The following is a 24,819-nucleotide window of genomic DNA, read 5'->3' on the forward strand; positions in this document are numbered from 1 at the left end:
GGCCAGCATGCGAAACAATACATGGGAGAGCTTGCAGCATTCATGTAGCACAGTGCATTCCGCCATGAAATATCAACCAGGAAGAAAATGCCATCTCAAAAGGGTGAGCAAAAGGTCACAGGGTCAGGTTACATTTGTGCTGGTACATCTGGACTATTCATCATGCCATTCTTCCCATAACAGGTGATGACACTCTCCCACTTCAATGTTAGTAATGGCTCCAAGATCAATAGCTAAAATGCATATGCTCCCTGAATCTGGTCAATTAGATTCTCAGTTCCAAGCTCTTGTCAAGGACCCAGAGGCTGGGCTGTGGAAACCTCTGACTGTCAGATCCAGGCTGGGGAAACTTAACACAGTACGCTAACCCTACTGACACCCCCATGCAGGGAATCCTAAAAAAATGCTTATTTGGGAAATGCAAAACAAAGCCAAGCATATTACAAAATAAAGGAACACAGGACAATGTCTCCCACCTCACTACACCGATTTTGCTTTAGTGATGGTAAATACAACAAATTCAGGGCCAGTGCATGAAATTAAGAAGTTACAATATATCAACATCACTAAATTGAAATGCTTTCTTCTTCAGAGTTTCAAAAGGCTTGTGTCTATAGTCACGAGTTGCTCAGTTGTCATGCAAAATGTGAAGACAAAAAGTCAGAGGTAATCCCTCTTATAGAAAGAAGAACTTCATAACCATGTGAGTTAATTGGCAAATATATTTCTTTTATTTCATAATGAGCAGTGCATTAGACATGGGTGACTGCGAGAGAGGGAGCATGAAAGGCAGTTTTCCTGTTAAAAATAAGAAGGTATCACTTAGTAGGTGGTGTCTGGGTAGGATGTTTAGCCTACAGCAGACTTAAACAGATGTGGAATCTATAGTACAGTGGTACCTTGGGTTAAGTACTTAATTCGTTCCAGAGGTCTGTTCTTAACCTGAAACTCTTCTTAACCTGAAGCACCACTTTAGCTAATGGGGCCTCCTGCTGCCGCCATGCTGCCGGAGCAAGATTTCTGTTCTCATCCTGAAGCAAAATTCTTAACCCAAGGTACTATTTCTGGGTTAGCGGAGTCTGTAACCTGAAGCGTCTGTAACCTGAAGCGTATGTAACCCGAGGTACCACTGTACATACATGAAACAGAAGACAGATCTGATACAGTGATCCTTTTTCTGCTCCCCTCTTCTTTCAGTCGGTCTTTTTTGGAGTGGGGAGTGTTCCTAATGGAAGTACTATAGAGCTGGTTTATTTTTTTCTCCTGTTCTGGGAGTGAGTCAGGGGAATGGGAGGGCAGCTCCAAAGCCTTTCCCAACCCCAGTCCCAGAATGCTCCCTTTTTTTGGCCTCTCCATCAGAGCACTGGTGGCAGAAGAGAAACAGCAGCAGACCCTTCCGTGGTGGCTGGGATGGGAGTGTGGAGTATCTGCAGAATCCTATGCCAAGGTCTTACTACTACCAGCAACTGTGCTGCAGTGTCCTTCACTAACTGTAGCTTCTGGATCAAATGCAAGAGACGCTCCACACAGAGTGCATTTATCCAATTAAAGCATTCATCCTCTTTTAAAAAATCAATTAAAAGATACTTTTAAAAAAAAACCTATCAGGAGAAAAAAAATTATGTTAGTAGTCTTAAACCAGGAGGTGCTAATGCAACCTTAATATCCAGGATTATGATTATTTTTTGCCTTGGAAACATCTACCATGTGTCTAATTGCAACCTTTGGAATCTGACACTGACAGTCTGGGCAGCAAGGCTCCCTGCTTCATGCAGCCTAGACTTGCCCATAGTTCTTCCTTTCTAGTAAGAAGAATCTGAATGTCTGGTGCATCGCTAACCACCTCTAGCTCTGATTAAAACAGCATGAACGTCCATGACATTTGTGCCTGTCAGGCCCGTCATCAAAAGGTGGCGCCCTCTTTGGAACTCAGTGAAGAATGTGTATGAATCATTATTGCTCAGAAAAGTTTCCACGTTGAAGCCTTCCTGCTCAGCCTCACGCACCAGCTCCTGGCTGCTGAAGGCCCCGGCAGCCTCTGTCGGCCCATCTTGCCCGTCAGTTCCGCCACTCAGGAACACGACTTCGTATTTCTCCAGAAAGCTGCCGGCCTCCGTGGACTTGGCTCTGTGCAGCTCCAAAGCCACTCGCAGAGCCAGCTCTTGGTTCCGTCCCCCCTTCCCACTTCCTCGAAGCTGCACGGTGGTTTCTCCCCCGGCCAGAAGGCAAACGGGTCTTCCTGCTTGGGATTCTTGCAAAGCTTTCAAAGCGTCCGTACAGTTCAAGCCCGGGATCGCCAGCTGTGCTTCCAGGCCAGAGAGTGCTGCTTCCACGTTGTCTTTCAAAAGCTCGGTCTGGGCACCTCTCGCGGTGCTCAGGCAAATGAGCTGAATCAACAGGCTGTAGAGACGAGCCACTGTGCCGACCTCCCCACACACTGCGTCACTCAGAACCAGAGTTAAGTAACCCAGCTCCTCTGCCTGGCCCCGGGCTTCCTCCAAAGCTAACCTGTTCGAGCCAATGACAACGTTGAAGACGTGGGAATAGTCTTTGGGAGTGTTATGCCCCGTGGCAGAGCCAGACAGCACGGTCTGCACCGACTGCGGCAAGGTGTCCAGCATGTTGTATCTGGTCAATATGTGAAAACAGTCCTGGGCGCGGTGGGAACTGGCAACAGTGGGGCCGCTTGCAATGATGTCCAAAGGATCCCCAATGACATCAGAGAGGATGAGGCTCAATACCTAGAAGCAAGAAGGGCAGGAATGGCTCATTAACATTCCACTGTGTCTGCTCTGAATTTGAGTCTTAACTGCAAGAGGAGAAGGAGGAGGGTGTGATCCTCCATGCATGCTGATCACACGGGGACTGCAAGATCGTGCGATGACTTGCACAGGGTGAAACAGCCCACAGAGGGGGCTTCGCATCCCCTCATAACACTTCGGGAGCAACTGGTTTCAAAGCAGGCACTTTATAGATTCAGCTGTAAGTCAAAGAGCCTGCAATCCTAACCAAACGATGCAGAAAGTCAATCCTGCTGAACTCCATAGGATTTATGTTAAGGATTAGGGCTGCAATGTTTAAATAGATTCATGCGTACTTATAAAAACCGCAGATAGCAAGCACCGTCTTTGAAACAAGGCATTTCTCCCTTAGGGAATGCTTCTGAGATGACGCCTTCTGCAGCACGTGTGCATTGCCTAAATACAAAGTATACTTGAGAGCTGTGCGCAGATTGACGTAATAAATTAATTTGGCGTTTCTCAACGTGGAGGCCACAGCACTGTTTCAGATGGGCTGCCCTGTCCCTCCCAGGAAGTTGGAGGCACTGCCATGAGCTGGCTGCCTTTCTCCGCTTACTACTGCAGCTGCACCAAGGGAGGGGGGCGAGGGGAAGCAAATGGCTGGAGCTACGTTATCATCAAGCATCCTTACTGACCAAGGAGCAGCCAGCAGCCTCTTTCTCCTCCTCCTGGCCCAGGTGGAAGACAGATATTGCCAGCAGCTGCTGCTCCAGTCCAGCAGTCATTATGGAGTGGGACAAGCTTCTTCTTTACCATCACCCTTGGCTAGCATGCTGCTCCTGCAGGACTGCTTGCCCCCCAGGACTTCACTCTCCAGGGGAGCTGGGCCCAAAGGAAATGCCTTTTGAATCCCACTGTTGCTGCTGTAGGAGGAAGTGTTTAACAGTGTTGGTATCAAGGCATAGGCTGTGCAGGTACCAGCAGTGGCAGTGAGTCCTGCAGAAGCAGGCATCACAGCAGCAGAGAGTAAGGGGGAAAAGGAGGCAGTGAGAAAGCTAGATGAGGAGGAGAAGGGCTTCTCGGTATGTAGAAAGACTCTTGATCAGGGTTCATCCTATTAAAACAAATGTCTACAATCATTCACATTCATTTATCCTGCATGTCTTCTGCAAAAATTGGAAGTGAATGACCCAGCCATGTCTTTAAACACTGCACTGAATACATCAGCCGTGCCACTGGTGAGCAACTGCATTTGAAAATGACTCCAAGAGTAGCAATCTCTTTCCCACCACTCTGACAGAATTGATTTCTGCCCTTCGCTTTTCTCTGAGAAACAGCTGACCCTTCCCAGTCCATGATTAAAAAAACATATATTAATGTATAAGACTTCTGGAGTTGTTAAATATTAAAAGTATTCTACCCTCCCTGCCTCTTACCCCCAACCAACTATGTGCAAATTGTGTGAAATGTGAATTAAGAACTAGGCATATACCTAATTAATTCGCATAATCCACAACTGCTGTATAAACTGGGGTTTTGATTGGATACTTTGGGATTTTTAGCACAGAATTCCATTATCCTGCTAAAGTGGTCTGTTCAATAAAGAGACCCTAATCTATTGCTTCTTTTGCATTCATTCATTTAAAAAAGAAACTTTAGAGCTCTCGTGGTTATGCAAAGGCAGTGTAAAAAAATATGGAAGAATCCTTCAGAGCTTTAAAAAAAAGGTTTCACCAAGGTTGGGCTTCTACTAATTTCCAGAGGGGCACATTTTTTTAGGGATTGGGAGACAACATGGTACACTCCAATTGCTGCTGGACTACATCTCCCATCACCCCTGACCTTAGGCCATGAGGACTTCAACTGATTGGAAGTTGGGAGTCCAGCAACTTCTGAAAGGCACCACGTTAGCTTGTCCTACTTTAGTGACTTTTAAATACCCTGTTGCCTTTCCATTTCCCCACCATCCTCCTTCCTTTCCAAGCTCAGCCTCACTCCTGCACTAACAAAGGGAAAGGGGAAAAAACAAGAAAAGAAAAGCAGACATATTTTTAAAAGACTTCCTCCCTGATTTGTGTGTGTGATTACATAGTTCATTCCTGGTGTGTTATCTGGGGCTTACCACTTCACTGTCCCCACAGTCATGAGCACAATCCGGAAGCAGATCTCTCATGAGTGTTAAGCAGACAGATGTTGGTCATCTTTCAAGGTCAGTAGCCCACCATTCTTCAGATGCTTTTTGACTACCTGCCATCTTCTCTTCAGCTTCACTGAAACTGAGCTGACCAAGTTTATGCTCACTGATGTTAAGGAGGGCAAAACAGCAACATAAACAGCAAACAACCTGCCCACTCCTTCTGCACTTCAAGTCTATCCATGCCACCCACATCTGACCTAGAGTTACAAAAGATATTCCTTTCTAAATGTTCACAGAGTTGCTGGACAAAGTCAGGCAGCATCTCATACCCACCTGGGCAGGATAGGCAGCCCGTGCCAGCCCCCCACCTTTCAACAAGGAGAGGGCCTTTCGGATGGTGTTCAGCTCGTGAATGGTAGCTCCCTTTGAAGCAAGTAACCTGGTGATGGTTTCCTTCTCTTCCAGGGTGACTGGCGGGATGGGCGCAGGTAAAAGTGCCGACCCTCCTCCTAAAATGCAGGAGAACTTCACAGTCAGTACATTTTTACACAGCGGGGCTCCTTCTTAGGACCACGCACAGAGCAGTCCTGTATCAGAAAGAGAGCAATGGGAGACATTTTGCAGGCAGCTTTCCCCTTTCCCTTGCACTGGAAGCATATTTTTTCCCTAATTCTTTTTCAGCTGCACACATAGCTTATTGGAATGACAACTGGGAGTGCTTTTTACCAAGTGGCTGAAGCAGAGATTCACATAAAGACTCCTGAATGCATTAGTCCTCCTTCTCGAACATACATCACTGTTTCATCAACGACTCAGTACAGTTCTGAACCTGTAAAATCACAGCATAAGTAGCTCCAGCAACTAATGGAGAAACTGTAAAAGACTGGACAGGCTCTTTGTCCTTCAGCTGATATCAAAGGAAGGTGTTTAAATATGAACGTCAAGACAATCAGTTTTGTAATGTGTAAGAAAGGAAAGGGTTTGGGAAATGATAGCGGTAGCAATATAGTCTGAAGGACAGAGGGATCGCTATGGTGAGTGGTGATTGACAGGAATCTGCAGAAAGATTGTCCGGGGGGAACAGGAGTGCGCAGCGGGGGAGAAACAGGAAAGAAAAGATGAGAAAGTGAATGAGAAACAAAATTGCTGCTTTCAGGGATAAGGAACAAGGAGGCAGAGGCTGAAAGTGAATGGGGGGAAAAACAAAGGTGGGGGGGGGAGGAGGCTGGAATGAGAGAAGAAGTCAAGGATCAAAAAGAGAAGACAAAAAAGGTGATGGATGATACAGGTCATTGTGAAGAGGAGTCTTCCAATGAGACAAACGGGAACCTTCATTCAAAAGTGTGATGGAAAGAAATCTAACATTTGTAACACCACCAGAAAAAAGATGAGCCTTCTCCACGTATTCTTAGAGGCCTCTTTGGAGAGCTTAACCCACTGCTGACCTGGAATCTGTAGAGGACTTTCCTATGCATTCCTATGCATCCTGTCACTCAGCCAAAATATGTGGCAGGAGGGGGGAAAGACTGAGGAAGACAGCTGGAAGGCAAAAGGATTTGGGGTGTCCTAGGTCCCAGAGATGATGAGGCATGTTTTAGTGATGAATAGAAGTCAGCAAAAGCATTCTAAAAGAGAACTTTTGTCTTTGGATTTGGGGTTTTTTTGTGTGGCAGGAGATGCAAAGCTGTTTTAAAGAAGCTGAACTGACCGTCTTTGAGGGAACTGGTTTGCTAAAGGAGCGGCGAGAACATTTGCACAAACATTGGTAAAAAGGATGGCGGGAGTGCCCACATCTCTGACCTCCTTTGTAGCCACGAGCAGGGCTCATTTCCTCTGCTGCCACCTTTCCATTTCTGTCTCTGTAAGTCAGGTGGAACTAAACGGTGGCCCTCCAGTTGTTGTTGGACTCCAATCCCGAGCAACATCTGGAAGGCCAAAAGTTAGCCACCCATGAGGCAAACCAAGGCAGCCAAGCACCACCATCTGCTGGCAATTCTTCAGTACCACCAGCTCCATATGATCAGACGAGGATGGAGGAGGCCAGCTCAGCTATGAAGCTCAATGGGGGGACTTGGGTTAGTCACTCCCTCACCCTAACCTGTTGCGAGGATAAATGCGAGTGGGGGAAAATGATGTCTGTTTCCCTCAGCTTCTTGGAGGAAAGGTAGGATATAAATGCTATCAAGCAAGCCGCGCCAGATACCATTTTCTCCATGTCCCAGTAGATAGGAGGGAGCCCTGCTCTACATAGGTGTGGTTGCATCTTATTCTTGCCCCTTGCTTCTCTTTCGAGCCAGACCAAACCTAGTTCAGGAAAGACTTGAGAAAAGAAGAAGGATCCCAGACAAGGTTGTCAAACGTAAGGCCTGGGGGCTTTATTAGACTTCTTGTGGTCTTCACCGTGGCCTGCGGCATCCCTACTACACTCCACACAAATTATTCATCCAAGGCTCTGGGGCTAGGGAGCAACACTCCTGCCAGGGCAAGTGGCTGTTACCACATGCGCTTTGCATCAGCCTCGTCCACTATTCCCTTTAAATTAGCAGCTCAGATGTCAGGGAGGGTGACGTGTACAGGAGAGTGCACACGCATGAAGCAGAACCGAGTGCAGAACGGACAGCTTGCTGGCATTTGCAGCTGAGAAGCAAGGGTGCGGAATAGGCAGCAGTGGCCCACAGAGAAATCTGCAGAAAAGGAGTTGGGTGACAACAGGGATATTTAGACTGGCGGGGGGTGGGTCTTGGAAAAGGGTTGCTGGGTGCTGAAGTCTGGTTTAAGGAATTCCAACTGGGGGCAGTGCTTGCAAAGAGATTTTGTTATGCAAGATGGAGTGGGAAGGAAACTGGTGCTAGACGGCAGACAGTATTTTTAGAAGTTAACCAGCAGACCTGCTACTCCCCGTGCATTAGAGTAGGGGACTTTTCAGTGGATGGTTATGGCTCCTGGGAACCTGCCGGAGGGTAGAGAGCTTTGCCCTGTAATCTGTTTGAATTTGCCACCCCTGATTTACAGAAGGGAGCAGTTTGCCAGGAGAGAACAAGCAAAAGTAACACCATCGCAACGCAGAGCAATCTTCGTTGTTTTATTGACCTCGTTCATAGCGAAGAGTGCTTAAAAAACAGCACCAGGCTATGCAAAATAGAGAAATGAAGTGAACTGCAGATAAAAGCTTGTGGCAAGTGACACAAGGGGATGGGAAAGGGAGGAAAGAAAAATAGCTCAAGCACCAGACGTATTTGCAGCCCGCGTGACGGATGTGCGATCACAACTAACAGGACAACCACAGAGAGATATGATCAAGAGGATTGTGAAAAGAGTAGAGGGCAATCTTGTACCGGAGCCAGCTCAAAAAGCTACCATTAAATGATAAATGCTCTGAGATTTGAGACACAACATCTGGCAAATATGACAAACCAGAGAAGCAACTAAGTAGGCATGACATTTCTTCAGTCACCAGCAATCCAGTCAAGAGTAGCCAGAGAAGGGAGTGTTCTCTTAAATGGGAGTTTTTGAACCAGCTTCCAAAAACACAGAGCTGGCTACAGTAGGCTTTGAGGGTCTAGAGCTCTTGCCAATAAAAAGGTAGCCAACGAGCAAGGAGATTCCCATCATACAACCCTTTCATTCAGGTAGATCCATTTTTGGAGGGCAGAATCCTCTCTCCCGAGCATGGCAGATTGCTTGTACACTGTGAAATGGAGGGACCCAGCTGCCGGGACCCACAGTGGATAATGAAGAATTTAGCTCCCTGTTGAGTTGATTATGGAAACATTGAGGGATGGTCATGGGAACATTTGTATGTATAAATGTATGTATGTACGTATGTATAAAATGCATGTATTTTCCATGGTAAGAATCAGTGGATGTTTCTGCACATGAGGAGTGAGAATATTTTGGAGACCACATTCTCCCCACTAAGTTCCCTAACAATTGCTCTGGTCGAACCTCCACATATTAAAATATTATCAGGCGTCCAAGCCAGTATTCTTAGTTGGTACCTCCCAGAACTGGAATTTCTTCCTCCTGCAGGCCCACAAATCTCTGACCTAGTATATTCATACTTTTTCTGTGTTAAGGAAATACTGGAGTTTATGTTTGGGTTGTGTGGATATCTGTGCTTTAAAGGTAAAGGTAAAGGGACCCCTGACCATTAGGTCGAGTCGTGGCCGACTCTGGGGTTGCGGCGCTCATCTCGCTTTTTTGGCCGAAGGAGCCGGCGTACAGTTTCCGGGTCATGTGGCCAGCATGACTAAGCCGCTTCTGGTGAACCAGAGCAGCACACGGAAACGCCGTTTACATTCCCACTAGAGTGGTACCTATTTATCTACTTGCACTTTGACGTGCTTTCGAAGTGCTAGGTTGGCAGGAGCAGGGACCGAGCAACAGGAGCTCACCCCGTCATTGTGGGGATTCGAACCGCCGACCTTCTGATCGGCAAGTCCTAGGCTCTGTGGTTTAACCCACAGCGCCACCCGCATCCCTATCTGTGCTTTACTACTTTTTATATTGCTGAATTTTTACCTACCCTAATCTTTAATACAGTGGTACCTCTGGTTACGAACGCTTCTGGTTACAAACGCTTCAGGTTATGAGCTCCCCTAACCCAGAAGTAGCTGCTCCTGGTTGCAAACTTTGCCCCAGGATGTGAACGGAAATCATGCGCCGCAGGCACGCGCGCAGCGGGAGGCCCCATTAGCAAAAGCGCACCTCAGGATAAGAATGGTTTCAGCTTAAGAAGGCCCTCCGGAACAAATTAAGTTCGTAACCAGAGGTACCACTGTAATAGCATATAGCAGACGTCAGTGCTTAAAATAAATAACTTACTGCACTAGTATCAAGTATGTACAGCTATACAAATTTAGCTGAAATGCATTCTGAGTGATGCACAGATAAATTGCTTCTTGTTCTATCCTTCTTTTGCCCCTGCTCATCCATTTCTGTACCAGCTTTGCATTACCACAAATTTGGCATCCATAACGGTGGCAGACACAGTAGACGTAGGTCTACACTCTGAAAAAGTTAATATGAGGAAAGCAGGTATAGCAGTTCTTCTGAGCCATATAAGATTTTAAAGGTCAAAACTAGCTCTCTGAATTGCACCCAGAAAAAACAACAACAACCTGGCAGTCAGTACAGTTGAGTCAGAATCGGTGCAATATGCTCATGCCCTCCTAGTTACCAATTTCGCTGCTGTATTCTGCACTAGCTGTAGCTTCTAAACCATCTTCAAAGGCAGCTCTGTGTACAATGCACTGCAGTAGTTGAACCTGGAGGTTATCAGAGCATACACAGCATAAGCCAGGCTACTCTCACTCACGTAGTGTCACAGCTGGGCTACCAGCCACAGCTAGCAGAAGGTGCTCCACACCACTAAGGCCAATTGTTCCTCCAATGACAGTGCTGGATCCAAAAATAACTCAGGGCTGCACATCTGTTCCTTTAAGGGAAATGTAACCTCATAAACAACTGGATGAATTCTACTCATTGAGACAGAGGAAGTGTCCACTAACAGACTTATCTGGATTGAGCTTCAGTTTGCTGGCTCTCATCTAGTCCATTACCAAGACCAGCACATTCACTGCCACACCTACCTGGGGGCGGGAGGTGAGGGAAGCAGAGTTGCATGTCATCAGCATCCGGGGATAAAAGCAAACCATGTAAAACTCACATCGGAGGCTTCATGGGTCTGAAAAACATCCCCCAAGCACCAATTCCTGAAGCTGGCCATCCAAGCAGCTCCCCTGGCTTCCAACTCAGAGACACTAAGGAAGCCATAGTTAATGGGATCGAAAACTGTCAGGAAATCAAGGAGTCGACATGGACACACTCCCCCTGCCTCCCTCCCAAATGCAGAGGAACCTACAGGCAATCAAGGCAGTTCCAGTGCCAAAACCAAGCCTGAACCTAGGAAACCAGTGTCATCCAAGATATGACTGAAGTGCCAAGCACAACTTCTTAGGCCAGCTTCCATCTACAGGGCAGTAACACAATCTGTGGGTGAATCACATTATTGCAGAGTTGGAAGGGACCCCAAGGGTCATCTACTCCAACCCCCTGCAATGCAGGAATCCTGCCCACAGCCATCCCTGTTTGGGCTCGAACCACCAACCTTCTGGTTAACAGCCAGACCCACTGCACCACACTCAGCATGCAGCAATACAACAATCCATATAATAAAGCTACAGGCTTCCTGTTCTGATATCACCTAAGCTCCTTGTCAAAAGGCAAGTTGCATGACAGCACACCAAATGCAAATAAAAATACAGAATATTTCATTTTCTTCTCAACTCATTCAGAGCAGCTTCCAGACAAGTTTCTTTAACCCTGCTCTATGTAGGCTCAGTGCCCCCTGCCAATTCCACAGCACTTTAGAAGAGCATTGCTTTTGCGTTTTCTGGTTCAGGGCTGCCATCTCCTGGAGAAAGCGTACCTTGCCACCTCCAAGTGCATGCGAGTGTTGTGAGAAACAGAGGCAAGAGTGGTGCTTTGAGAGAGCCAGGAAACATCAGTGCAAGAACAGAGCTCTAACGCAGAGATTAATCGCCAAGTGAGACCCACAGATCTCAAACTACTTAACAAGAAAGGTGAGGCAGGAAGACTGAAACAGAGAAAGAAAGAGAACAACGGATGAAGATCACATAGCAAAATCTATTTCAGCAGAGTATTTATTGATGCAGAGAACTAAATGTTAGCATTCCACATTACGCTTTTGTCCACTCCAGCAGGATTCCCAAAATGCAGCTTTCCTTGAGATGGAGAAACAGAGGCAGATGGCAGACAGGACTACCTGGGTCAACAGTGACACTGTTTCCAAAGCAAGCAGATAGAGAGAGGAGAGGAAAATGCAATTATCCTGCTTCTAGAAGAGCACATTCGAACACACAAGCTACGAAGCTGCCAGCAGCGTGGGAGTCACACTGGGGAACAACTCTGAGCCACTTTACGCTCCAGTTCTGCTTTCTTTGCACAGACAAATTGACCTAGTTTGTTAGGTAAGCTTGTGCAGTGGCTTCTTCCCTTCACAAGTGGGAGGAAAAAATATATATAAATCAGATCAGAAAAGGGGGAAAGAACGGTAAGGAAGCTAATGGAGGAAGGGAGGACAGGCTCTCTCCGTAAAACCTGAGTCCCTGTCCTGGAATCCCAAGGCATTACCTGAGATCAGCACCAGGAGAAGGTCCCCAGCTGTCAGGCCCTCGGCCAAATCCCGGATAGCGTTGGCTGCCTTCAGAGCTGCTCTGTCAGGAAGGTTGTGCTTAGCTCCTTCCATAACTTGGATGCGGGGCTTCAGCAACATTGCCCTGTAGAGGTTAACATAAGATGAACAGGTTCTCTGCTGGCACATGCTCGGCCTACCATTGAAAACCCCTGCAAACGATGAGCTACGGGGCAGTTCCTTCTGAATGACTGTGAGATGTCATCATTTTAATAGATCCATTGCCCAGTAGGCTGACAGTTGCTCGGCTGAGGCCTGACAGTGTCATACCCTCAAGAGCTAGGAGGTCCTAATGAATGAAATTCCAGCCTGATTCCAGCTGAACAACCAACCAGGGTGATCAAAAGCAGGACAAACATCATCACTGCCTACCTAAGATGTGCATGCACATGCGACAAAAAAGCAACAGAGGGCAGTTTCCACCTAAACAGGCCTGCCAGCGCAAGCACTTTTAAACACTCAGTCAAAATTCCTCTCCCTCTCCTTTTGAGCACCCCCTAAATATGTCCTGGGGGTTCTCCAACTCTCTAAATTTAGGGGGCACATAGGGAAAGGGGGGACTTCTATTGTGCAGCCCAAAGTGCTTGCATTAATGGGGTTGTGAAGCTGGAGAGGCTGCTATTCAGGCATAACAATCCATTCTGCAGGGGCAAATGATCCCACAGCATTTCAGCTAAATGAGGCTGCTGTTTTGGATCTATCACAGATCTAGTTTTCCTAGGAAATACAGTACTCTAGGAAGCCCTAAGTAGCAAAACTGTAACACATCCCAAAACAACAACAGCCCTTTAACAGCAAAACTAGGTAGGAGTTTAAAGTGGTTAGTCCACAGTAAGAAAAAAGTCTGGAAAATTTCTCTCTAAAGGATCTACAGCGCGCAACCAAAATGGTAGCACGGACTGTTGTTTGTAACAGGGACATTCCTCTACTGTCTACTTTTTTAAAAAGCCTCTGGGCCTGGGTTTAGATGGCAGATACTTCTGACAGAAAAGTGAAGATCAGATTGTTCAGTACACAACCAAGAGTGAGAAAGAAGTCGTGTCGTCAGTAAGGGGGACCTTGAGGCTGCTCCCCCAGGCCTGGTTGTGTATTTAAATCACCCTCCATCAGGCGCTGCTTCCTCACACCCCGCTCTAGGATGGTTATTATTTTAAACAAAGCGTGGACTAGAAATGCCCTTAACAAACCAATACCTCCTTCCTGTGTGCTGCAGAGTTTCTTGGATGCCTTGAGGAACACTAATTACTCCCCGGACGAGGTAGTCTCCAAGGATGTCCTCTGCTGCAGCTGCCATGCCCAGGACAGCCTTCCCAAAGCCGACCAGATACAAGTTCCTCCTCAGTTCAAAAGGCCGACCATGCAACACAAGCCTTGGGCATTCACCTGGCTCCAAAACCAGGGCCCTTTTCAGCATAGGCCCTGGCAGGACTCTGGCAACAGCGCTGCGGAATAAATGAAGTCCATGCTCCTGGAGGGCCATGTTGGGGGAAGACGCCTCACGAGTGAAGCAAGCAGTGGAGCGCCAGCAAGTTCTGCCAACAACAGGCCAACCCTTAAAGAGAGAGGCCATGACCCAAGTTGTTAACCAGCCGCAGTTTTCCTGCAACAAGGGACAGGGGAAATTAATATTTTGAGCCGCACTATGAAATCAGGGGGCGAGAAAGAGACGGAGGACAGGTGATGGGTTTCTCTCCACTCCTAACTTACCCATCTCACAGAAGCTCTGCATGTACTCTTGCCTCAGCCTCCACAACTGAAGAGCCTACTCACTGCCCCCTGGGAAAGTCCAGAGGTCTTCTCGCCTACCCAATTTGATGGATCAAGTGAGGAAGTTAATAATTTACAGAGCAGGGCTTGCTTGAAAGTCATTTGCCTTCCATTAGGTAACTAGACAAACTAGATGAGGCAAGTTAAGCAGAACGGTATATTTAGAAAAGGACAGTATACCAAACTGCCTTCTCCCACACCAAAAGCAGAGTGGGGTAGACTGGAAGGCTACGAAGCCATTTCTCCGTGATGTTAGGGTTGCAAAGTAAGAAGCTGCAGTGACTAGCTAAGGAATGGAAAGGGTCAAGCTAGCCAGGGAGCTGAGTCATTGGAGAATGAGGAAAAAAACAAGGAACTTCAATGTCCCCACCCAGTTTTGATCTGTAACCACAGCTACTCTACAGTGACATAATGCTGGGGAAGGTAACTCAGCAGGGTCCAGAAGCCAAGTGTCACACAGGGGGATAGAACAATGGAGTCTTCCTACACTGAAGCAGGGGTGAGGAAACTGTGGCCCTCCAAATATTAATGGACTACAACTCCCACTGTTCTTGAGCACTGGCCATGCCAGCCGAGGCTGATGGGACTGGGAGCATGGGCAGACTTTGGTCTTTCAAATTTCAGTGGGACCCTGTGCTAGGCCCAAATTTCACATCCCCCTCTCTCCGCCTCTCGTTCTACTCATCATAGTTACAGTGCCCTGAAGCGCCCCCAATGCTCAGCGCCCAGTGCGGTGGAACCAGTTGCACTGCCCTAAATCCGCTTCCATTGGGAGTCCAATATCAGGAGGGTGGCAGGTTGCTTGCCCCTACACCAGGGGTCAGCAAACTTTTTCAGCAGGGGGCCGGTCCACTGTGCCTCAGACCTTGTGGGGGGCCAGACTATATTTTTGGGGGAGAAATGAATGAATTCCTATGCCCCACAAATAACCCAGAGATGCATTTTAAATAAAAGCACACATTCTACTCATGTAAAAACACCAGGCAGGCCCCACAAATAACCCAGAAATGTATTTTAAATAAAAGGACACAGTCTACTCATATAAAAACATGCTGATTCCTGACCGTCCGCGGGCTGGATTTAGAAGGCGATTGGGCCAGATCTGGCCCCCAGGCCTTAGTTTGCCTACCCATGCCCTACACTAAAGGGTGCCTTTCAGAAGCAGATGAACCGTACTCCACCTCCTCCCCTTGCCTGAGTTGTAGTTTCCTTGTCAGGAGGGAACAATAGTTTTGTGTTGCTTTTGTAGTATCCATCTGTAAATGAAGAGGTTGAACAGGTGGCAAAAAGACAGGCCCTGCTAGCTGCTAAGCAACAGAAGCCTCCAAAAGCAAGAAAAGCACTCCAGACTTCCCTCACCCAACGCTGTCTGGCAATAAATTCCAAAAACTAGATTCCGCCCCAACCCAAAAAAGAAATTCGTAAGTGCATCCGATTTTTAAAAATAGCAGCCTCCAGCCTGCACTTCAGGTACCTTGTGTACAGGGCAAAAGCACTGGGGTATCATCCACAGACTGATGACACCCAATTCTGTCATCAGGCAATCTAGAAGCACCGGTGACAGTTCTGAAAACCAACGTCTGGAGGTCAGGGTTGAATGGATGGTGACTAAATTGAGACAAGGCAATTTTTGCTCTGAGGAGGCAAAAATGCTTCAGATAGGGAGGGGGGGGGGAATACTGTTTACTGACTGGGCTTGCATGTGGCCGTGCTTCCTGACCTGGTATACCTCCTGGAATCTCAGGTTGCCGGTTTGGCAACAAGAGATTCCATCTGATATGTCAACTGAGCCCTCTCCTAGATACAGAGGATCTTGTCTGTGTCACGTGTCCCTTTGTAACCTCCAGGACGGACAAGTACAACGTGCTTCACGTGCACTGCCCTTGAAGACTGTTTAGAAATTCAATTTCTTGCACGAGTTGGGAGGGGTGTGTTCAACCAGTGCAGCCAAGTGCACCAACCAGCCATGCATTCCCAAGGCATGGGAAACTGCCACACAAGGTCATACAAGGCTTTATAGGTTTAGAGCTATAAAGCCCTGTATGGTTCAGTTTCTTGGCTCCCACCAGCCACTTGGAAGTGAAATGCATGGTCTTTGAAGTCCGCTTGAAAGCAATTTCAACACAAACTGTTTTGCAAAGGGGCTTCAAAGGCAATGTGTCTTAACATCCACCAGCTGATAGGCAGTGAGACCTCACTCTTGAAGTCCATTTCCAAAGGGACCTCAAAGGCAAGCCCTTTTTCAAGCTGTCACCTGTTGTCACGTGACGGAGAAGTAGGTGTTGTTCCACAGTGGATGGGGGAAGGAAGGATCCTGCCAATCCCCACCTCTGGTTTAGACCTTTTATATCTTTTAGACTCAAGGCTAGCAAATGTGATAGCCTCCAGATATACATAGCTGGACTCAGTCAATTTCCACCAGCACAGAGGGATGATGTGTATTCCAGCAGCATCCTGAAGGCGCTGCTTTGGGTGACACAGAGCAAGTGACACAGAAGACCAGGGAGCTTTATCAATCTGCTGGGGGAGGAAAGAGGTGGGAGCATCTCTTCCAGAAGCATAAGACAAGATGCAAACCTCTCAAGGTGCTGAAGGAACCGGCCTGCTTCATTTCGAAAAAGCAACCCACAAGGCCTTTTACTAAGTAATGTCTGTAGAGAGGCACGTGCCTGTATTCAACCATTTTTTACTCAGAGCAGCTCACTGAAATCAAGAGACCTAAATGAGCCATGGCCATTAATTGCAATGGGTCTACTCCAAATAAAAGTTAGCTGAAAACAACTGGACTCTGCCCTGAGGAGTTTTTGCAAACCAACTTGCAACAGTGGAAAAGACCACAGAAGAAGGGAAGGGAAAGGACGAACAGGTGAGACAAAAGTAACAAGGGGCAAATGTCATGGAAGTCCCAGTGCATCAGCTTAGCCTTGTGATAATTTTGCTCCAAACTCTGGATGTGTATGCTGTATTAGCTATTTAAATCTATTGTTATCAGAGTGTACGTTTGTGGTATTTAGTCAGCTGCTTTGGTCTGCAAAAGTAAAACCAGGCTATAAATATGGAAAGAAGAAGAAGAAGAAGAAGAAGAAGAAGAAGAAGAAGAAGAAGAAGAGTTTGGATTTGATATCCCGCTTTATCACTCCCTTTAAGGAGTCTCAAAGCAGCTAACATTCTCCTTTCCCTTCCTCCCCCACAACAAACACTCTGTGAGGTGAGTGGGGCTGAGAGACTTCAAAGAAGTGTGACTGGCCCAAGGTCACCCAGCAGCTGCATGTGGAGGAGCGGAGACGCGAACCTGGTTCCCCAGATTACGAGACTACCGCTCTTAACCACTACACCACACTGGCTCTCATTTGCTACCAGACCGAAAACCCTCATTTGCTAGCGGACCAAAAATGAGCACAGTTCACAGCTCCACTGACGTTTTCCCGTGGGGAAGTGAATGGCACTTTCAAAGCCGCCGCCCCTTTGCTTGCGTCTGCTACTGCTATTCCCTCATGAGCAAGAAAAGGATCCATGGCAAAACTGAATTTAAGTTGCCTTGGAGAAAGGTTTGACTTTTTGGCAACAGCTCCAGCCAGGCCAGACTGCAAACAAAGTTTCCTTGTTTTCCCGTTCCTTCATTTCCAACTTTGAAGCCTCTATTTGGAACGTAGTACAGAAGCCCTCATTAATCTTGGCGGAGATCTGCTGAGAATTGCTTCTTCCGTGACAGGATTGCTTGGGGATTGTGAAGAGCTTAGATTAATCTCTTTTAAATGAAAACTTCATAAGCTGCCATTAATGAATAATGGTCCTAATCTGCATATTAATTTGAATAAATCATTTTGATATGTTCTTCTGAATGTTGCTTCTGACTATGGCTTGAGCTCCACTATACAAGACTGGAGATAGTTCCTACTTCCTTATTAAATCCACTGGAGGAGGTGTAAAGAGGTGTTCAAGTTAATTACAAATCAACGTTCAAGCATATATTAACCGAAATGATTCACTGTACCTGGAATTATATCTATATAATATCCATTAAATCACCAGAAAGAAACACAACATTCAATAATGAACACGGATTAGTCAACAGTATCTCCAAAATCAGTTTCTGGGCCACCAGCGCTGGTTGGAGAATTGTCTTTATCATGAGATGTCCTAGAATAACTTCTCTCAACCTGGTACCCTCCAGATGTTTTGGGCAAGAATTCCCATCATCCCCACCCAGCATGCCCAGTGGCCAAGGATGATGCTGGAAGGCAGCAGGCTGGGAAAGGCTGCCCCAGAATTACGTTTGGCCCTCAGCTATTGCCATTTCGGTGCAAAATGCATTTAGGCATGCTAAGTTCTGAGCCCCAACTGACAAGTCACATACAAATTAGGAACCTGTCCTATGACTCAAGGGCAATAGCCTTAAATCAGGGTAGGCAAACCGGAAGACCTCCAGTTGGTTGTTGGCTCTCCCAACTACGATCATCCCCAGACAGCATGGCCAACCAGTAGGCCATGCTAATGTAGTTCACCAACATCTGGAGAAGCAGAGGTTTCCCCACCCTGCACTACATGTTAGTAGTCTGGGACCCATTCGGAGACTGCTTTAGACTCCTATATGGTGATCTTCATACAATTGGCTATTTGTACCTTTTCAAGGCAAAGCTGAGGGTGCATTGACAGGGTATCCGATCAGACAACATCTCTCTCAGAGACTCTTGCCTCAGCACACAATCTGGCTTCCCTGAGGAGTTTAGGTGAGGTGAATGCCCCATCTATGATGGCTGCTTTTTATGTATTGGTTGCCACTTGAAGCTGTGGTAATGTCATAGTACACATATTGACCACATTACTTTTTTTTAGGTGTAGGTTTACAACCATGTACATACCACAATGTAAGATGTTACAATGGACCCTAAATATAAATCTCAGAAAAATTACAGGCCCCTGAAAACTGCCACCTGGTGATGAAAAGCAAGGAAGTCTGCAGAATTAATGTGAGGTAATGTAATCAGCATAGCTGGGCGGACTTAATTACAGGTTCACTCGCAGGGCATCGGGACCGGCAATGGATGTAACCAATATGCAACCTTCTGTACCATAGCTGCAACCTGAGATTCCAGGAGCTGCTGACATTGCTCCAAGGCTGTCACTCCCCCAAGCCCCAGGAGAGTGATCCACTCTTCTCTGCAAGCCACTTCTCAGCTATCCCAGTCTTGACAATCCCAAAGCCCATTTTTTACCCCTCTACACTCCTACCCAACTTGCCTGCTTGCACAGAATTCAGATCTTGGCCTGCTCCTTCACCCGAGATCCTTCACCTCTTCTGACTCAAATACCTGGGCTCATGTCCCTTTTCCACAAAGTTACCTCCCCCAAGCATATAAACACAGAGCTCGAGGAAACTGAATAAGTGTTCGGTAAACTTCTCACATCCAGAAATATCTTATTTCTGTTTTGTTTTTGTTTTGTTTTTTCTTTTATGGAAAGATTTTAATGGGTGTCATTTCTGCTATTACGAGGGAAACACAGGAAATGCCATGCAAGCACAGCGTACCGTGGCAATGTTCCTGAGGTTATGGGGAATGAAAGGTGGCAAGTTAGAATTTGGGGTGACAAAGACAATATTCTGGGTCATCATTTCCCACGTGGCCAGATGGGAAACGCTGCTGTATGAAGTTAGAGCCAGTGTTAGAAACTGAGATATGAACTGAGATACAAACTTAGGTTATGGGCGCAACAACGGAATGTCTAGGTGTACTTTTTTATAACAAGAATACAAAGCTGAAAAAGGAATGAACTGCAGCTAAAATACTATGCTCATTTTTCACACTGTCTAGTCTAGGGGTCAGAATTTTTTTTCAGCAGGGGGCCGATCCACTGTCATTTAGACCTTGTGGGGGGCCGGACTATATTTTGGGGGGAAATGAACGAATTCCTACGCCCCACAAATAACCCAGAGATGCATTATATAAAAGCCACACATTCTACTCATGTAAAAACACCAGGCAGGCCCCACAAATAACCCAGAGATGCATTTTAAATAAAAGGACACAGTCTACTCATGTAAAAACATGCTGATTCCTGGACCATCCATGGGCCAGATTGAGAAGGCGATTGGGCCGGATCTGGCCCCCAGGCCTTAGTTTGCCTACCCATGGTCTAGTCCTTCTCCTGCCCACCCCCCTAATATTCTTAAGAGGGTCTCTTCTCCTGAAAGTACCTGAAAGTGGGGAGGCAGAAAAAGGTCCTCCTTTCCTTCCACTCTGCAGTCTTAATCTGAAATCTTAAGCGCAGTACTGTGCCCAGAGCTGAGAAACTGCTCGCGCTAATGAAATACCCTGTCGCAAAATGCACCTAGAACAATGGGAGCTTTGAACACTGGTTAGAGTCACCTGGTTCCTACAGAAGCAGAATATGGAAGCAGAGTTACTAAAGAGAAAACGCCTAAGTGAAAGGGATGAAATGGCTGTCTCACTTACCAAGGAGCTAAAGCCATCATTCTGGCATGGACGCTTTTACTTCCCTTATACATATATCTTGTTGAACTCTCTCTTCCTAGAGAAAAGAACTGATCAAATTAGTGGCGATAACACCACCTTATTGTGCTTTCAGAGGATTTACCTTGAGTTACCATTTGTGCAGCAAAACAAAATATAAGACTTCTCATTAAGATTATTTAGGTTGCAACCTACATCTATGCAGCTGGGAATAAGTCTTGGTTAACTCAATGGAACTTGTTTTTGAGTAGATGTATAGAGGATCGGTCTGTCAAAGTACAATCTGAGAGAAAGGCTTTGCCAACATTTCATTATGAAAAGATTAAACTTGCACAAGGCAAACTGTGCTTTTCACATGCGCCTCAACATGCTATGAAACCTGCTTCTACAAAATCAACCGAGTCATCCCGAGGCACCTTAAAGATTAACAAAAATATACATTTGCTACAGTGCCCCTAGGCTTCATTTTTGGTTTTGTTTTGACAGATTAGTGGAAATCACCTTCAAGAATTCATCACCATTTTTACTTCAGTTAACCAGGAAGAAGATTAAAAACAAAGCACCTGACATACTGTAAACAGAAAACATCCCTCAGCAAGGAACTGAGAGCAAAGCAAGATAATATGGGAGCAGCCCCAAATTTACATTTTTGTGTCAGTCATATCTAAGGGGTAAGAAAAAAGTGAGTTTCAATTGCTCAGGCAGTACATAGGTGTCAATTTTTCATATACTGTATGGGTGAGGAGAGCTCAACCCTGCCAGCCACCCCCATCTCACCATACTCTTGTTTCAAGCATGGAGAAGCTTTCTGTATTCTGAGCGAGGCTGGGATAAAAGTGCCTGCAGAGATGGAACACAGAGTCACACAACAAGGACAGGGAAGAGAAGAACCTATCAGATGGAACTGTCACTATTTTTAATTCAGTTTGGGGTGAAGCACTTTATTTTACTTGCCAACAAAGAAAGAATTTTCTCATTCACTTTCTTAAATGTGACTATTGGGTCTTTGGAAAGCATTTTGATTAAGAAAATTATTCCCTCATTGACACAGTATCGTCTGTTCATTTAATTATACATGGGAACTTTTTCTTTTCTTGCCAATCATCCCTACACAAGCCTTGGTGTGACTAACAAAGACTGAATCACTTCTGCCCAAAGAAGAAGAATACGTTACCCAAAATATCTCCAAGCAGGATGGCGCTATCAGAATATGCATGCTAGAAGAAGAAGAAGAAGAAGAGTTTGGATTTGATATCCCGCTTTATCACTACCTGAAGGAGTCTCAAAGTGGCTAACAATCTCCTTTTTCCTTCCTCCCCCACAACAAACACTCTGTGAGGTGAGTAAGGCTGAGAGACTTCAGAGAAGTGTGACTAGCCCAAGGTCACCCAGCAGCTGCGTGTTGAGGAGTGGAGACGCGAACCCGGTTCACCAGATTACGAGTCCACTGCTCTTAACCACTACACCACACTGGCTCACACTGGCTAGCAACTAACAGTCCCACCTGACAGCAGTCAATCAGCCTATGTAAGCAGCCATGATGTAAACAGGACGAAATGGTCACAGCTCACAGAGAAGTGTGCAGTAAAGTGTTGTAATTTATCCGCATGTATTAACAGAAGTGGTCCTGTTCAGCCAGTCAGTGGGTGGAATGCAATGCAGTACTAAGTTGGGTATGTGTGTGCAGAATGAGGTCCGCTCACGCGATGGGACTTTCCCCTCTCTCCTTCCCTGCACGCCCCCTAAACCTTTTCTGGGGGTTCCCTCAGCTCTCCAGAGCAGATTTAATGGGGTGCAGGGAGAGGGAAAATTCTAATACGTGAGCAGAGCTAACTCCTTGCATGCAACAACTTAGTTGAATCCCACCCAATCTCTCCAAGCAGGACAATCCAGAATCCCAGGTTTTATCTTATCTTTTATTTTTTTACTTTGGCAAACCCAGGGTTCCTCCAAGCATGCCGGTACCTTCTTGTTTCTTAGTGTCCCGCCTTTTGGTGCCATTTCCAGTGGCACTCAGCACACTGAGTTCTTTATTAGAGGGAGCAACGATGCATGCGCTCAAGACAAAAATACACGATCATTTTTTATTATTGTATTAATTTCTCTACCACCCTTCATCCAAGGATCACAGGGCAGTTTGCAATATGAAAACACAAAAACACATACCATAATATCAAACAAACAAAAGCAATCTCCTTCACCCAGTTTAAAAGGCTGTAGAATGTTTACGTAATTAGCCAAAGGCCTGGGAGAAGAGAAATGTTTTTTGCCTGGCACCTTAAAAAATGCAATGAAAGCACCACAAGTGGGGAGCAACTGCAAAAAAGGCTCATTGTCGTCTTGCCACCTTCCAAACGTATTGTGGAAGGGCACACACGAAGACACTAATGCGGCCATTCACATGAGCAGAGGGCACATACTTGGAAATGCATCTTTATTTCAAAAACGGCATATGAAGTAGTCTTGAAAATTGCAGAAATGTACAAAGACTTGGAAGTCAATCTCGTTCAGTGCTCTGCACAAAGGCAAAATCTCTCACGTTCAAAGTCGCAACTGATCAGCCAGTGTCATCCTATGAAAGTACACCCTAAGAAACCAACAAGAACAACTGCACTATCGGTAGCCGCAAGACTCAGTCTCCGTTATGACTCCACTTGAGCTCGCCATCCCTCCTACAGCACTACTCCTTTTGTATTCAATCACCTGGATTGCAGCTTGCTTTCTCTCAGAGGGACATACTGGGCAGGGAACATCGTGCATTAAACGTGTCAAGTGTGGGATATACAACAGGAGGAATGTTAGCAGAAACAAAGGAAGCTGCCTTACAGGAAGTCAGACCAGGGCTACATCTAGCTCAGTACTGCATTTGCCAGAAACAGGGAACGCTCAGGCCCAGGGGCCAAATGTCAGCCTTTCTGATCTAGCCCTTGAAACTCTCTCCAGGCAACACACACTCCCAAGCCACACCCCTCACTTTATAGAGAAATAGCCAAGAATTCCAAGATATCCATTACCTTTGATCTTTGAGGAAGGGCTGTAGCTCAGTGACTGGCACTCACAGCACTCTAGCAAAATGTGCCGCTTGGTCCAAAACGGGTTGCTGACCCATGGCTTAAACCAGGGGTAGGGAACCTAAGGCCCAAGGGCCAGATGCGGCCCAATCGCCTTCTCAATCCGACCCACGTACAGTCTGGGAATTAGTGTGTTTTTACATGAGTAAAATGTGTCCTTTTATTTAAAATGCATCTCTGGGTTATTTGTGGGGCTTGCCTGGTGTTTTTACATGACTAGAATGTGTGCTTTTATTTAAAATGCATCTCTGGGTTATTTATGGGGCATAGGAATTTGTTCATTCCCCCCCCAAAAAAATATAGTCCGGCCCACCACATGGTCTGAGGGAAGGCTGAAAAAGGTTGCTGACCCCTCGCTTAAACTAAATGGCACTTGCTCTTTAGGATTTCCAGCAGAAGACCTTCTTTAAACTGGGACTTTAAACTGGGAAACAGCATAAGCTTTGCCACTGAGTGAGAACCCTTTCTAATTATAATCTGAGCAGCCTCCCAAAACAGGCCTTCTGTGTGATTCTGCTGGAGGCGCACTGGCATCAGGACTTGACTTCATAACTGGATGTGAGCCTCCAAACGCAGACCAAAATCGAACTATGGTTTTGGAGACACTTGTCTGATCTAGAATTGTGAAGGCCGGGGTGGGGGGGAAGGGCTCAGAAACATGGGGGAACCGCCTCTCCCATTTCTAGCCTGATCCTAGACAGGTCACCCTTCATACTGCCAAGAGTGCCACACGCAGCGTAGCACGCCTGGGGTTATTTTCTTTTGCAAAGCGTCTCCCTCCCTGCCTGACGGCTGTGTGTGGAGAATCTTCTACCGCCGGATCCCAGTTCTTGATTGCTAGCAAGGCAATTACTGGCAAGGCCCAGATTAAAGTGTGCACGGTGGGGGGGGGGGGGCACTGCCAGAACCTGATTCTTCTACCGACACTGCAACTGGTGGGGCAGCCCCCCTTCCTCGCTTATTTTTATTTTTCTAATTTATATGCCGCTTAGTACCATAGCCTCTCAGCGGTGTACAATGAGGGCGCAGCAAGGATGCATGACGAAAACCTGCTAAAATTAACAGCGCGAGCTCGTCCTCGTCTCCCGCCGCTCCCCGTTTCCCGGGTTAAGAAGGCGGGACTCGCGAGACTTGGCTATACCTGAAGGCATCCTGAACCTCCCCGCCGCAAGGTGAGCGGGGGCGGGGCTCTACACTCAACAGGGATTGGCTGGCTGCCCACAGAGGAGAACGTTCCCGCTCGACCGTTCTATCACGCGATTGGAACTGAGCGATTGGAAAGAGGCCGCGCACGAACGAGCCCGCCTCTTCACATCTAACTGGAATGCCGGCTCCCACAATGCACCGCTGCCGCTCCCCCCCCCCTCAAGCCGCCTCTCAGAGAGACTCGCTTGTATCCCATGAGCCACTGCTC

The 24,819-nt window shown here is 46.7% G+C and overlaps 1 protein-coding gene across 3 annotated transcripts; it reads right to left on the reverse strand.

Moving 5' to 3' along the window:
• Positions 1 to 708: 708 nt before the first annotated feature.
• On the reverse strand, positions 709 to 24,795 carry GLYCTK (glycerate kinase). 3 transcript variants are annotated; one of them, XM_077924784.1, is made up of 6 exons: positions 24,547 to 24,794; positions 13,802 to 13,896; positions 13,288 to 13,694; positions 12,034 to 12,179; positions 5,212 to 5,387; positions 709 to 2,741 (listed from the first exon to the last, which is right to left on the reverse strand). In XM_077924784.1, exons 3-6 carry the CDS (start codon positions 13,662 to 13,664, stop codon positions 1,836 to 1,838), a joined length of 1,605 nt encoding a protein of 534 aa, XP_077780910.1. In that variant the 5' UTR covers positions 13,665 to 13,694; positions 13,802 to 13,896; positions 24,547 to 24,794; the 3' UTR covers positions 709 to 1,835. The 3 variants fall into 3 exon arrangements, with proteins under 3 accessions (XP_077780910.1, XP_077780911.1, XP_077780909.1); XM_077924785.1 differs by lacking the exon at positions 13,802 to 13,896 and having other exon boundaries at positions 24,547 to 24,795; XM_077924783.1 differs by lacking the exons at positions 13,802 to 13,896; positions 24,547 to 24,794 and adding an exon at positions 24,401 to 24,532.
• Between the last annotated feature and the right edge of the window lie 24 nt (positions 24,796 to 24,819).

Source organism: Podarcis muralis, chromosome 2 (assembly GCF_964188315.1).
Source record: "Podarcis muralis chromosome 2, rPodMur119.hap1.1, whole genome shotgun sequence".
NCBI lineage: Eukaryota > Metazoa > Chordata > Lepidosauria > Squamata > Lacertidae > Podarcis > Podarcis muralis.

Bases quoted from the DNA above. Each gene is read 5' to 3' on its own strand.
- GLYCTK (XM_077924783.1), bottom strand. The intron at 12,180-13,287 runs GTATTGGTTTGT...TAACCTCTACAG, and splicing joins CTGCAGCACACAGGAAGGAG to GGCAATGTTGCTGAAGCCCC. The intron at 5,388-12,033 runs GTAATGCCTTGG...CCTGCATTTTAG, and splicing joins TCTCCTGGTGCTGATCTCAG to GAGGAGGGTCGGCACTTTTA.